The 14,762-nt window shown below is 40.3% G+C and overlaps 1 protein-coding gene across 1 annotated transcript in view; it reads left to right on the top strand.

Moving 5' to 3' along the window:
* Positions 1 to 14,762, top strand: part of SLC6A2 (solute carrier family 6 member 2) — a 55,832-nt gene that overhangs the window by 19,194 nt on the left and 21,876 nt on the right. Inside the window, exons 3-4 of the mRNA XM_054296374.1 lie at positions 4,054 to 4,185; positions 7,892 to 8,129. Of these exons, the coding sequence (XP_054152349.1) occupies positions 4,054 to 4,185; positions 7,892 to 8,129 (370 nt within the window). The remainder of the gene's footprint in view (positions 1 to 4,053; positions 4,186 to 7,891; positions 8,130 to 14,762) is intronic.

The following is a 14,762-nucleotide window of genomic DNA, read 5'->3' as shown; positions in this document are numbered from 1 at the left end:
AAAGAGAGGAAACACTCCGTGTGGATTCTGGTACACCAAATTTAAGAAGTTGCTTTGGCACTGAATACAGGAATGCAAAATCTGTCCTGTATTTTGTCCCTCATTAATTAAATGCAATACTTAAAAAAAAAAATCTGTGTAAGGTTCCACTTGAAGTTTCACATAGATGGTTCTTGTAGAAGCTGAGGGTTTGACCTAACCTAGTTTTGCATAAGACATAGGCTGTCTTAACCCCATATTTGCACTGGTTCCTTAAAGGGACATGTGTGGATCTTGTGAAATCTGTCAGGACAGAGATACAGCAGCTCACAACAGCCTGAGGCCAACCTGTGGCTTTTGAGCTGCAAGTGACTCAGAAGACAGTCAAGTACAGCTCTTGCACCAGAGCAGTTCTACAGATGTCAATGACTTCAGCTTTTTAGCTGCAGAGGGAATTAGGAACCATTAGGGATTGCTGAAAGCAGTGCAGCCTTTGGGATGCAGCTGTGTGCTCCCACCGAGGGGAGTGGAATGCCCTCGAGTGCAATCGGCGCGTTCCTGCCAAGGCCACGATCGCGCAGCTCGCCGAGGTAGGGAGGTCTTGGCAGGCTTGAAGGAAGTGTTAGCCAAGCTCTGCTTCCTCAGAGCTCAGCTCTCCGGCCTATCCAAATGTGACACTGGATTCATGCAGTTAAAGCCCTGCAGTTTCTGTGGCCGGTGACACAGGCAGGAGGGACACATGGTGCCACCCTTCCTAACACGCTCTGACCTCCAGACAGGGCAGGCATTAACTGCAAGTGCTCCTGCAGAGGAGGCTGGGCTGTGCTTCAGTTCACACCGCTGGATCTAAAGCAACAGGACCACCAGGACTGCCTTGCCTCTGGCTCACACAATGTTCACACAAACAGGACTGTAAAATCCTTCCAAACAGCACCTCCTGTCCATAGGACACTGCTCCTAAACAGCCTAAGACAGAGGCCCTGTGCAGGCCCAGAGTGACACTGGTCACCTCCCACACGGGCTGTTCACAAGCATTTGCAGACCGTTCTATTCTATATCTATTTCTGTTTACAAGAATTTGCAGACCATTCTATTCTATATCTATTTCATGGGGAAATTTGAATGGTATTTTGACCATCATTTATTTTTCTTCAAAGGGGCCTTGATCCCAGAGAGGGTTGAGCGAACACCATGAGAATTGATTCTGGATATTGGCAAGGAAAATAAAAACAAATACAAAGATGCTTACAAAAATACCTGACTTTTTGTTATTTTTTTACCTAACCAGAAGCTGCTAAACAAGAAGTTTCCAGAAAACTCCAAAACATTAAGTCAAACTAATATGACTAAGCACCCTTACTGTGGTATTTATCTCAATTTCAAAATACTTCAATCACTTAGCACCTGAAAAGTAACCCAGCTACGAAACCCTGCCATACTGTGTAACTGCTCTTTGATGAAAATTACACCACACCTTATTAATCCCTTGCGGGGGCAGGGCGGGGGAAGAAAAAAAAGAAAAAAAAGAAAGAACCCTCCTATAACTAAAGCCTGGAATGACTCGCAGCCAAACAGATGACACTTGAGCAAGTATGCCTAAGTGCAGTACACCTCACAGTTCATCTTGAGATTAGTCATACTTTTAAAAACTGAGTATTTTAAACTGGCATTAAATACGTATGTCCACTACACATCTCCAGGATTAATCTTCTCAAATCCAAATTTCCCTGAATAGGCATCATGTTTTCCACAGCCTCATGACATTAATCAAACATCACTCCCTGCAAACTCCATACCTCCCAAATACAAGCCAGGTTTGTGAGTCAGCTTCACACGCTGTGATATGATCAAAGCAAGACAAGTATGGCACTTCAAAAGCTCCCTTGCAGGAAATCTGACAGTAAAACCACCTAAAATAATTTTTCCAGATACTAGATATAGTGAAAGCAATATGTAGTATCCCAGACTGATTTTGCTAAGTATGTTTCAACATTGAACAGAGCTCGGAACGGCAGGGTATTAAGAATCTGCTGAATATAATTTTTTTTTGCACAGTGTTCAAACATACAATAGTTCAACATGGCAATCATAGAAAACAGATTATAAACAACACTAAAATATTACCAAAACCATGTATCATTGATAATGTAGCAGCTTATGCAAATGCAACATTTTACATTACACTCAATTGTGAAGAAGGTTCTTGTCCCCAAAGTGATACAATCAATATATTTCAATATTAATATGTATTCTCAAAGGTTTAAGCTATTTTTTTCTGTTGATATACCTTGCCTGTTTCATTGCAAGGTTTCAAATTTCAAATGACTAAACTTATGACTGAATGCTGAATACATTGTCCTTACCATTATGTTACAGCACGTTACTTTTAGAAGTAGATTGGTGGTATGACTAAGAGAGCAGAGTTTGTTTTTCCATTCTATTCTCCAGTATATAGTCAAAATTCCCTTTCTGAGCAGTGATGCAAGGCAGCTTACACCAGTAATATCTGTGAAAAGCAAGCTCAAAGGTAAAGAAAAAACTATTCAGACTTTTAAAAGCATAACAGTAGTTTCAAACATACTTTTTAAACATGTAATTCATTCTGCTTACTGGCATGTTTTAAAAAGATACAGTCATGCTTCCAGATTTTTACCTCCTGTAAGTGTATAAATTTAGGAGCAATACAAATTTACTTCCTTTTACAGGGCAAGTTTTCAAATTACTAAACCAATGCAATAGCTTTTAAAGGTTTGCAAAAGTTTGTACCACTTGCTATTACGAGAAATAGTCAAGCTACTGCTGTTTTTTTCTTTTGCTGAAAAATTGAACCATGATATTCACAATCTAGTTTCCTTTTCATAGATAACTCCTAAGGACATTAGTCAGTTATTCAATGTATGTAATTACTCTGTCAGCTCTCTAGTTATTAAAGCAATCCAATAATATTTTTCATACAGGCAAGTTTAATATTAATTGAACTTTTCTTGACCAAGCAAACTGTGCAATGTAATAAAAGCTACCCTTTGCTTGTGCCACAAAGCAGAGATCTGTCAGAGCCCACAGTTATTAAACATGACACCAGCTATAATTGCTTTATAGCATCACATGCAGCCATGCACTGGGGCAATCTCTCTGTGATTTGGATCATATGAAATAGCTAAGGAATTTTCAGATAGTTTCTGCATTAGGTGATCCTTTTGTATTTCAGCTGGCAATACTTTTTATGCTCCAGCAGCTCACACACCAGGATTTTCCCAATGGTGACAGATTCTCAGTGACAGTACAGACTCACAGGACGATGCTCAGCCCTGTGAAGTGCTCCAGGGAGGTGCCAGCAGCCCCAGCTCTGTCCTGCTGCAGTATCAAGGTGCTGTCCTGGGGCCAGCAGGAACCTCCACATCCTCCACAGCAATGGCCATGAGCACCACTAGGTTGGAAAGGGGTGAGCTGTCTAACCCATTCCTTAAGAATAAGGAAATTTATTATAGCAAAATCCAAAATAATTCATGGAAGTCCAAATTCTATATAATTAGCCAGTAGAAATTAATTTTCAACCCAGAGGTTCCTGCAAACACTTCATACAGTGGTTTAAGCTGCACTTACAGGATTTCACATTTTTCTTTTTTGTTGTTGGATCTGTGTTCCCTTCTGAAAATACTGCACTAAAAATAAAACCTAAAAAAATGTTTCATAGTCCCTTTCCCTTTCAGCTCTGCAAATGTGTTCAACTTTTTTCTTCTTCTTCAGTTAGGGATTACTTTTCAGGGACAGTTTTTTTTTTTTTTGTCTTTAAAGCCAAAAGGCAGAGGAAACATTAAGGAGAAATGGGAGTTTCTATAGCTTCAGAATAGGGATTAGGGATCCCTGAAAGCCTATAGCTTCTTTCAGGGATTCTGTATCTGAGACCTTTAAAAAATGCAGAAAAGGGATAAGAATACATGGGTTCTTCCTTCCTGCTATTTCCTTTATATTTTCCATAAGCAGTGGTTTTGTCCTTAATTGGTAAAAGTAAGCACCACAGAAAGAAAATGCAACCAATCCAAAGACTACAATGTCTCTTTACTGTCTTTTCAGGTGCTTTTCTTATTCCCTACATCCTCTTCTTAATCATTGCTGGAATGCCCCTGTTCTATATGGAATTAGCACTGGGACAATATAACAGAGAAGGGGCTGCCACTGTCTGGAAAATCTGTCCAGTTTTCAAAGGTGAGTGTTCCTCTGCTCCCCTGAGCAGCACCTGGGGGTGCCACACACGTGTGATCACAAACAACCTAAGGATCTCTCATCTGTCACAGACAAAGTATTTGGTGATCTTCCCCCAAACCTTGAATTCTTTGTGTTACCAAAGGTAACAAAATGGGAAAAGCCACAGAAATCATCTTCAGGATGATTGCTGGCTGAGTGTAAGAGAGGGCAATGAGCAGGAGCAGCTCAGCCCTGCCCTCCCTTTCCCCTGTGTACTGGGAGGAACTGGGACTCTCTAGGTGGAGAGGGGGTTTGCCAATCCAAATGTTGGAAATACCAATTCTACCCAGGTTAGTTCAGCCCTGTCTTCCCCATTGACTGCTCCACTCAGGGCATGGAGCTTCCTGTGCAGGAGCCAACATACCCCAGTGCCTACAGCAGTAAAATGGAGTTGTGAAGACTCTGGGTTTGGCCACCAGACTTAAAACAACACAGGATTTTTCTGTGGTATCTCTGTACCTCAGTTTTCCTGCCTGTGAAGTGGGAGCAATGATTCTGATAGTTTTTGTAAAGTGCCTTTCAGATTCAGCAATGAAAAACACTTATTAAAATCTGAACATTATTACTATTGAGTGTTTACCACTAGGATTAACTCTCCAGCACCACTGAATAAAAGGTTGTGGAGTATTGTTTGTGCACAGCATCATTCTGCAAGGAAAAATAGGTTAGGTGCTTCAGGGTGTTTGGTTTTGATCAGGAAATGATCAATGTGTCAAAGAAGCCACATGGGTTCTGTACATGAAACAAGTATTTGTTAAGGAATCTGTAGAATTTTTAGAATTTTTTGCCAGCAAAAAATGTAAGTTCCTTTGTATGTATACCAGACTGTCTCTAAAATCTTATGCAAAAGCCTTTTCAAAACAGACATATCTGAAATTAAACCAGACAAGCTCAGCTGACCTTAGAACCTTAAAATTCAGATCATGTTCATCCTGGGACTGGCAAAAGCTGAGGAGCTTAACAATAGCAATCCAAACTTGTTGGATCTGCTGCTTGGATATAGGTTACACTGAGCAAATGTTAGCCTTCTTTCTCAAAACACAGCTTTCCTCTTCAAGCAGTCTAGTGCCACACAATAAGAAATGTGGAGGGGGTTTTTCCTACCAATCAAACCCAAAACTCACAGCAAAATCAGCAATGCAACAAAAAATAATTAAATAATGTACCTCAAAATTATAAAATTAATTCCTATAGATTTACCTAGCCCTTCTATAATCCTGTCATGGGAGATAAAATTCATCCCAGCACCCAGGAACCTGAATATCCTTGCTCAATAAAAATTCCTGTTGGTATTACTAATATACTTTTGGATGAGAATGAGGACTTTGAGAACCTAAATGCAAAAATTAGACCTTCAGGATCTCAAAGCATTTGAGCCAAATACCACTGTGCTCAGAGGTATTCTGTGTTGACTTCAGGATTGAAAAAGATTATGAGAAAGGAAAATAGAACTTATTTCATGTATATTCTTGTTGACATTCCAGCTGTGTTTTTAAGCTGACATTTTCAAGGTGGACTAAACGTACATTACTGTTGATTTTTAAGTTTCTTATTACAAGAATATAGAATAGCATATTTGATTCTCAAAAAGTAATAAGCATTGAGACATTTACACCTTGGTATAAACTCAGTACTTTTAAAGTTTTGACTAAAACCTCTGATAACATGCAAACATATTTTATTGCTAGTGCTTTGGAGTTGTTTCTGGGACAATTCAAATCTCTCACTCAAAGGAAAAGTACACAGTCTACACAAATTCATAACAGCTTCTCTAAATGAACAGCACTATAGTTCTAATTTTAGCTATGAATATTATTGCTATGAACTCTAAGCACTCTACTTCTAATGAGATGCTATCATAACACATGCAATTACAAATATACCCTGTAACCTTTGTAACACAGTCTGTTTTCATCTCTGCATTTTTTTCCAGAGTCTATTTTAGACTGTGGGTGGTGCAGCATTACTTTTAAGAAAATCTAGAAACATAAAAGCAAATTCATTCCTGAACATTCTTAAGCTCACAGAGAAGAGCTATTTAAAACACATTTGATCCAGTATTTTTGAGTCTTGATATTAAACATCTCTTGTCCTCCTGGACTGGAGGAATTTCAGAAACTTTTTTAAACAACAAATAATCTAATTTTAATATTTAATATATTATCCATAGTTACTATCCATAGTTATTATCCATAGTTTTAGCATTCACCTTAATACTTAAGAATTCTTCTTTTTGGGGATTCCACCCTCCTCTCCATTCTATTGATTATCGTGTGTCACTAGAGTTCAAGCGTTCAAGTACTAGATTCATTTAAGCACCAAGGATTTGAAAGTAGTTTCATCTTTACTTTCACAATTATTTCCCCATTGTTAGGGAGGAGCAAACTGGTTTACAGACTAAAAGACTCCTGCAGAGCAAAGAGTAACTTTTGTACATGCAGCAGCCTTTGAACTGCCAACTCCTTCAGGGTCAGCTTCTGTTCCTTATGCAAATTTTAAACCTGGATTAATACTCACAGTGTTTGCTACTTCCTTCCTTTATAAAGAAATCAGAAATTTTAATAATCTCCAACTATTAGGCCTCCAATGCCAAAAATTAAACTGAAGAAAAATAGAAGTAAAGGTTTGCACTTCATTGCTGGGACAGTAGCCACTGTGGCAGTGATGACATTGATAAAATAACTGTACTCCCTACCTTTTATATGCAGCACATACAACTTTGAGGGAGGATTCAGAGAACAAAGCTGCACACACAGTGAGAATGATTGAGGGCAAAGCAAGATTCCTGAACAATTCTGCCAACCAACTTTTATTGGGGTCCAACATTTGTATCAAAACTTCCTCCAAAACTGGAGAATATCCATTTTCATGAAGAGAATATGCACTTTCTGGGGTGCTCTTGCTAAGAGACCCTCCAGCCACACTTCATGATATGCAAAAATACAAAGCAAATGTTCAAAGTCGAAAGAGAATTCTTATACTCTGAATTCTGTAATCCTGGAGAGATAGTAAAAGGGGTTGAATGTCACACACAGTTTTTAGCCCCAACCTGATATTCACCAAGTCTTACTGGCATGCCCAAACCCACCTGGAGCCCTCAGTGGAGCAGCACAGGCTGTTTCATGCATGGTTTGGAGCCAGTTACATGCTGATGGAAGCCAGTACAGAGAGTAGTAATGGGAAAGAAACAAGAGAGGGATCAGTGTCTGTGCTAAACTGGTTCAGGGTGGGAACATGAGGCATAGGGAAACTTCATTTAAGCGTCCAGCTTTACTTTTCCAAGAGAAGTTGCCAAGGTCCCTGACATCACGAAGATGAAGTGAGTTTCGCTCCTAACATGGGCTTGCAATCTTCTGCATTGGAAGCAAATCAGCAATGGAGTTGTACAAGGACAAATTTTGACATTGCACTGCTTAATTTCTTTTTCTGACAAACAACTGGATTTGATAAAAGCCAGTCATTTTCCAGAACCATTTCTGTAATTTTTTGTTTAGAGGTCAGGTACATTGTGTCCGCATATGTGTATGCAAATATCAAAATTTCCTTTCTATTGGTGTGAAGACCTAAAATTAATTTGCAATCATGTATCATTGAGTTTAATTCCAGTGTTTGTGCATACTGTGGCATGTCAAATGCAATGTGTAATCTAGTTTTTCTTTGTCTTTAGGTGTAGGCTATGCAGTGATACTCATAGCTCTTTACGTGGGTTTCTACTACAACGTTATCATAGCCTGGTCTCTGTATTATCTATTTTCATCATTCACATTTGAGCTCCCCTGGACAAACTGCCACAACAGCTGGAACAGCCCAAACTGTACAGATCCAAAACTCTTCAATGCATCAGTGCTTGGCAATGGTACTAAATACTCCAAGTACAAGCTCACTCCTGCAGCTGAATTTTATGAGTAAGTGTTGACCTAACTTTGCTATTTATTCAAAGTTCTGTGTCTAAGGGAGTTTCCTCTTGAAGGTAAAATAGTTTGTATCCAGCCTCCAGAGCAAGCATCAGAAGATTAAGGGTAAAATGGAGCTGTCATGTTGGTCTGTATGCCTGGGTGACTGACTTTTGCCTCTGTGATCTTTGGTTCTTCCTGTACTAATGCTGTGATTGCTGCTGAGCAAAATGGGACTGGACAAGACACAGACATTCTCTATGTGCCACTTTTGCTTGCACCAGCTTTGCTAGGGCAAGGAAACACAGCAATATTCTGACAGAGGTGACTGCATGCCAAATTGAGCTGAATTTAAGGCTTTAAAATAACCATTTGTTCACAGATTTAGTCTGCTGCTCTACCCACAAAATTTCAGAGCAACAGCAGACCTCTGTTTGTTCCACTGCTTCAATAGTTCAGTGAAGTGAGATAAAGCACTGAGCAGGAGGAAAGAGCCGGGTTATAGAAAGAGAGGCTTTTACCAATGCCTAAGCAAAAGAGTGTTCTGCAGCCTGGGCTGAGACAGGCAAAGGCAGGCTTAAATCAAACAGCTGGAATCAAACCCCAAAAGGTATATAAATTAATACCTGAACTATAAAACAAAGATACCAAACTCTGTGTAAATATTTTCATTATGGGCTTATAGGGGAAAATGGGATTTGATTAGGAGAAAGGGGACAAGCATCAAGCTATTGAATCAGCTTTTGAATTAATCTGAATAATGAATCAATTAATATTTCTGTGTTTGGAGTAGAAAGATATTAGGGCACACACCTGCTAAGCAGTTAGTCCAACCTTGCAGAAAGAAAGGGAAAACACTGTTACCATAAATAACCAGCAGGGATCTTGGGGTCTCTGTTTATAGCTCTTTAACATTTGTGGCCACTGTTTTTCTCTGAAGACAGCAGTGAAAGATCAGTAGTGATACACAAACTGCTGGCAGGGGTTTGGGTAAACGAAACTCAGTGCTTTGAAAACAAGATGGGGGCTTGAGTTCAAAGGAGCTTACTGAAATGGCAAATAATGACAGCTGTGAAATCTACTGCCCTTACAATAAAAGGCTTAAGTCTTGGTAAAGTAAAATGCTATCCCTACCTTCCTGCTTTGCCTTTTATTTTTTAAAACGGTTCTGAGCAACTTCTGCTATCACCTCATGCTTGAGTAATGATTTTGACTTTGTAGTGGGTGAGGTTGTGGTAGAATCAATTAATGATGTTTTGATTTACTTTCACTGATCTGGGGAACAGCTCAATTAATGATTCTCTGTACACTGAAACTTGAAATATTATGGTCCTTTCCTCTTCATGAATAAAATTCAAGGTGCAGTGTTCAGAAGGTAAGAACAAAAAGGGAATTTGACATTTCATTTTGCTATAATCCCTGAATTTCACAGCTGTAATTAGGTCACTAGGCCCTGTACTTATTAATGACTAGATTACATTGCAAAAATGAGAAGAATAACCACTTAACTAAAACACTCTATAACATCTGTTTTCCCAGCTGTAAAAAGAGGGAATCACAAGGGGCATTATATTCACTTATCCAGTATTTGGATGAGCTCATCAGGCCCAGCTGTACAGCTCAGGTGTTGACCCAAACTCGTACAAAGTCTCAGTGTATTCCCATCCAACCTATAAACTGAATCAGAAAACAGCTTCTTTCCTATATCAAATAACCCAATTCATGCTCATGGTCTCCTTACAACAAGGAGAGTTGAATCTTTTGATCATAAAGTTTCATCTTTTGTGCCAGAGTCACAACAGGAAATGGGAAGGGATACAGCTTAAACTTGGTTCTTTGGTTTGTACAGTTACATCAGAACACTCACACACAAAGTTTTGGCCTTGGTGGGCAGGCTGAGGGGGAAGCAGGGAGACCAGAAACACCAAACATTTATCTTGCAGTTGGAGAGTGACTGAAAAGAGGTACTTCCAAGACAGGACTCGAGCAGAGAGCTGGTATGATTATTCTGGAAAGACACAGACACTTCTTTTTGGGACATAATTCTTTCACACTAAGCTGGCCTGAGCAAGGATTTAGAGTTGATTATTTCTTAAAGCCCTGTAGCTGCCAGAGCTGGCTGCTTCTATCTCCAGCAGCACAGGAATAAACTGTAGGAGGAAGTGGGAGTGCTGTGATGTGACAGTTCATCAAATACTGCAAGAAAGGTACCTCAAATTCAGCAGAAATATGCTGGTTGTCACTACTTCTATTGAGTGAGAAAAGGGAAAACTTGGAATCTAGGCCAAATCTATCAGCTGTCCAGTATCTGACTGGGAGGAAAAACAGAGAAACCTCTAAATCTCAGACTTGGAAGAAATCATTTCAAGTTGCAAATTCCATGACAAGGCAATGACAGGAGAGCCTTGAAGAATATATTTGGCTTTTGTTTTCAAGCCTCAAGACCTGGGCAGAGCTTAAGTTTGAAGCCCTTCTACACTGAGGCCATCTAGAGAGTTTCATTTTACCAAGTCTGGTTTCAGTTGTAGAGGCTTAGTTCAGGCCAAGGCACCACTGATGTCATGGGGACAACTTCTTACAACAGGAAGGAGCAGGACCTCTACAATACTTAATTAGAGATGCTTAAAATCAACTGTAAACTTAGCAAACCAAGCTAAAATCCAATATCAACTGGTGCCTTTCTGCTAAGTAATAGCCAGTAATATTCCAGTTAGGAATAAAATGTCAACTCCACATTTCTTTAGGGATACATATTAATTCCTTCCCTCTTCAGTGGTTTGGAATTAAACACAGAAAATGAAAAGAACCTTCTTTCCACACAGGTTAAAATAATTCAAGATAAACCTTTCTTTTTTGGAAAAACATGGGCATACTTTATATTTGTTCTCTCCATTCTTGTGTCTGCAAAAGGTCTGTTACCATCCTGATTTAATTTATGCTGACAATTAAAAATACCAGTTTAGAGGAGCAAAAGCACTATTCTTCTCACAAGGTACTGTGCCTGCAAGAAATCACAATCTGTTGTAGAAACAAATCTTGGCCATTTTTTTAGAAAAAACAGTGAAAATGTCAACATCATTGGGCTACAGCTATTCCCCTCTGACAATACTTTTTCTCAGGGATGTAATCCATTCTTTCTACATGAGAAATTTTACAGGGAAATTTTCATGCCAGATTCAGTAAAGGAAATTCACAGAATTCACAAGTCTGCCCAGCTGTGTGCAATTGCAAAAACCTACCTAAGAACAAGGAATTCCCTTACAACAGTCTACATTTGTCATATTTATGAACATCTTGTTTATGAAATTTATGAGTTGTGTGTGAACCAAGAACATCCTGAAAAAAACTCCTCACCCTAAGGTTACTTTTGTAGACCAATAGGTTTGTGCTTTAGGGTACAAATCTTCACTGGAAATGCCGCCCCAGGCAAAGGCTCCACATAGTTCAGTATGACAGCAAATGGAGTGATCAGTGCTGTGGACCCCAAAGATGCAGGAACCCATCCCTATTAAGCAGTTGGGAAGCAACTTCTCCCAAAAGAGAAAACACCACTTCAAAAGTCAGCACAAGCAATTCTGCCTAAGAATGCTTATAAATTCTGCCTATAAATGCTTATAAAAACTTAATCAGGCAACAAGAACTAATGAGAACTATGTTCTGCTAATCACATCTGGCCTTTCCATTCAGCTCTTCTGAAACAGTAAAATTTGGAATGAATGTGCTGAAGTGGGGCACAGCAGCAAAGGAGGTTAGAAATACTGTTAGTGGGAGAATAAAGTTTTCAGTGCATTAAGATAACCATTTTCTCTATTACCATGATTTAAAAAGAAATTTCACCTCCATTGGGGCAACCCCAGATGTAGAGACAGACAGGGAATGAGATCCTGGAAAGCAGTGCCATGAAAAGGGCCCTCCTGGTCCATGGCAAGTTGGACATGAGTCAGGAGGGCCCTGGCAGCCAGGGTGACATCCCTGTCCTGGGGACATCAGGCCATCACAGGGACAGCTGGGCACAGAAGGGGATTGTCCTGCTCTGCTCTGGGGGGGCTCACCTCAAGTGCTGGGGGCAGTTTTGGGCACCACAATATAGAAAAGATATTAAGATATTATAGAGCATCTAAAGGAAGGCAATGAAGATGGGGAAGGGCCTAGAGGGGAAGGAACGGCTGAGGTCACGGGGTCTGTTCAGCCTGAGGGGAGACCTCAGTGCAGTCACAGCTTCCTTGTGAGGGCAAGAGGAGAGACAGGCACTGATCTCTCTCTGTGGTGACAGTGACAGGACCCAAGGGAGTAGCCTGAAGTGGTGTCAGGGGAGGTTTATGTCAGATATCAGGAAAAAGTTCTTCACCCAGAGGGTGACTGGCCACTGGAACAGGCTCCCCAAGGAACTGGTCACAATCCCAAGCCTGCAGCATTCAAGAAGTGATTGAATAATGCTCTCAGGCATGGGAGATGTGGACATTTCTTAGAGGTGTCCTATGCAGATGTAGCAGCTGTACTCAACCATCCTTGAGGGTTCCTTCCAACTTAGTCTGTCCTGTGATTAAGTACAAATAATAACTTATGATAAACCAGCCAGGGTGCCACTGGTAAATGATGTGTTTCCCAAAATCTAGCTTGCAGTCCATCACACAGCTCCATTCTCCAACACAAGAGGGAGCTGAAATATCTAGAGAAAACCCAGATGCTGCTGCACACCCCTGGCACCCCGCTGGATTGTGGCCAGCACCCCAGGGTGGGGGTGAGGCACACAGGGCTCACACAAGCACTGCACCTCAGATGGCTCAGCTGCTCTCCGTGCACTGGGCTGTAGGACAGCACTGTCCCAGAGCCAGGATATCCTTCAGCATTGCAGCTGTGCCTACTCAGAGCTCTTTACAGGGCATCCAGAGACCCCCAAGCAGCTCAGACAGCAGCCCTGGGCAGAGCTGGGCCTGAGCTCAGCCACCCCTGTGGCACCCCATGGGGAGCCACCCTGCTCCCTCTGCACTGCACCCCAGCCCAGTTACAGACACTGCTGGCCAGCCTGCATGGAGCCAGCTCAGCTCTGCAGGATTTGGACCACAGGCTCTGCCTCACACTGCTGTGTGGGCACAAACTGCCAGGAAAACCACAGCTCATTGTAAGTTGAATGTAAGTAGTGCTATTTGTGAAATAAAAATACCTGGAGCCTGGCAAACTCTGCAAAAAGGGCTCTATCCACATCATGCAGATAGCCTAACCTTCCACAGGTAAAGGAAAATCACATTTCATGCTGTGAAAGAAACTGGCAGCAATGATGACTGAACTGTGGCTGCCCAAATATATAACACGGAACATGCATGTAAAAGAGCCTTCTAATTGAGCACAATTATCATGCTTCTAATTGCCTTCTAAATTAAGTATGCAAGTTAATTTCTATAGATTGCACATTGTATACATTAACAGTTCTTTTAGCATCTTCGCTCTACAATTTACATTAAGTTATAAACCATAAAAACATAGTCTAACGACCAGAATAAGGAATATAGCTTGGGACACCTGATCTGTTTTGCTGATTCTTAGTTTATGCAAGTTGTTTGGGTTTGATCTCACAAATATGACTACTAACTTTTAGAAGTACTTAGATGTTCCTAGAAGTACTTAATATGTTAACTAACAAATACATTTGTTAGTTATCGTACTAATTTATTGATAAGTGATGATATTCCTGAATTCTGAATCCATCAGATCCAACACCTCTAAAATTTATATAAATGAAACTCTTCTATTGAGCACATCAAATTTAGACAAGTAACTTGCCTCTAATAAAAAGAGAAAGAATGAGGTTATAGACCTGGGTAAACATATTTGGACCAAAGAATAAAATTTTGATTGATTTTGGATTGAAAAAAATGAGAGCTACTCCAAGACCTTAACCTTGATCTATTTATGCAAAATTTTCTAAATTTCTAAAAGACAATCACATAAATCTGTCCAGGGATGAATAAAACTCAAAGCCCTCTAGAAAGTAACAGTCTGACAAAACCATCTCAGAGAATTCTACACCTAAAACTCTTAAATCCTTTTTTCTAGCTATAGCTTAAATGTGTTGGAGTGAAAATGACAGTGATTTTCAGGTCACAGCCCTTGGCATTTCTTTATTTCCTGGTCTGGTTCCCTGTTTATGTACAAATATTCACCACTTCCATAATATGTTCGAATTGCTCAGAGTAGAGACAAAGCACACATTTAATGTAATCCTTATTTTACAGATGGGAAAGCCAAGATAAGAAGAATTTATTGGTTCCAACATTTCCTGTTATTAAAACTATGACTGGGTCCTTCATTTACTGAGTCCTACTGAGCAGCTGCCCCACTGCATCCTCAATAATTTGGTTTTAGCAGGGTTTATGTGTGAGCACCAAGCAGCTGAGCTGCCTGTTGGCTGTTCAGGGTCTGATGCCAAATCAAAGGGGACCCAAGTGCTGCACAAAGACTAAACAGAGTCAGAGATAGTAACAAACCAATCACTGTTTGCAGATTTCTGTGGAGGTGAACTGTTTCCCTTTAGCTGAGTGCAGTGTGGAAGGAAGGCAGGAACTGGTGCCAGAGTTCTTGGGTCACTGGGAGAACCTTCCCAGAAGAAAGCACAGGGAAGGAGAGAATGAGAAGAAATTTCCCTTG

The sequence above is a fragment of the Melozone crissalis genome, unplaced genomic scaffold, assembly GCF_028551555.1.
Source record: "Melozone crissalis strain CALT ecotype California unplaced genomic scaffold, PUWL_Pcris_2 ptg000007l_1, whole genome shotgun sequence".
Classification (NCBI taxonomy): Eukaryota; Metazoa; Chordata; class Aves; order Passeriformes; family Passerellidae; genus Melozone; species Melozone crissalis.
Note: the sequence above shows the minus strand (reverse complement) of the source record. Positions and strands in the feature narration are given on the sequence as shown.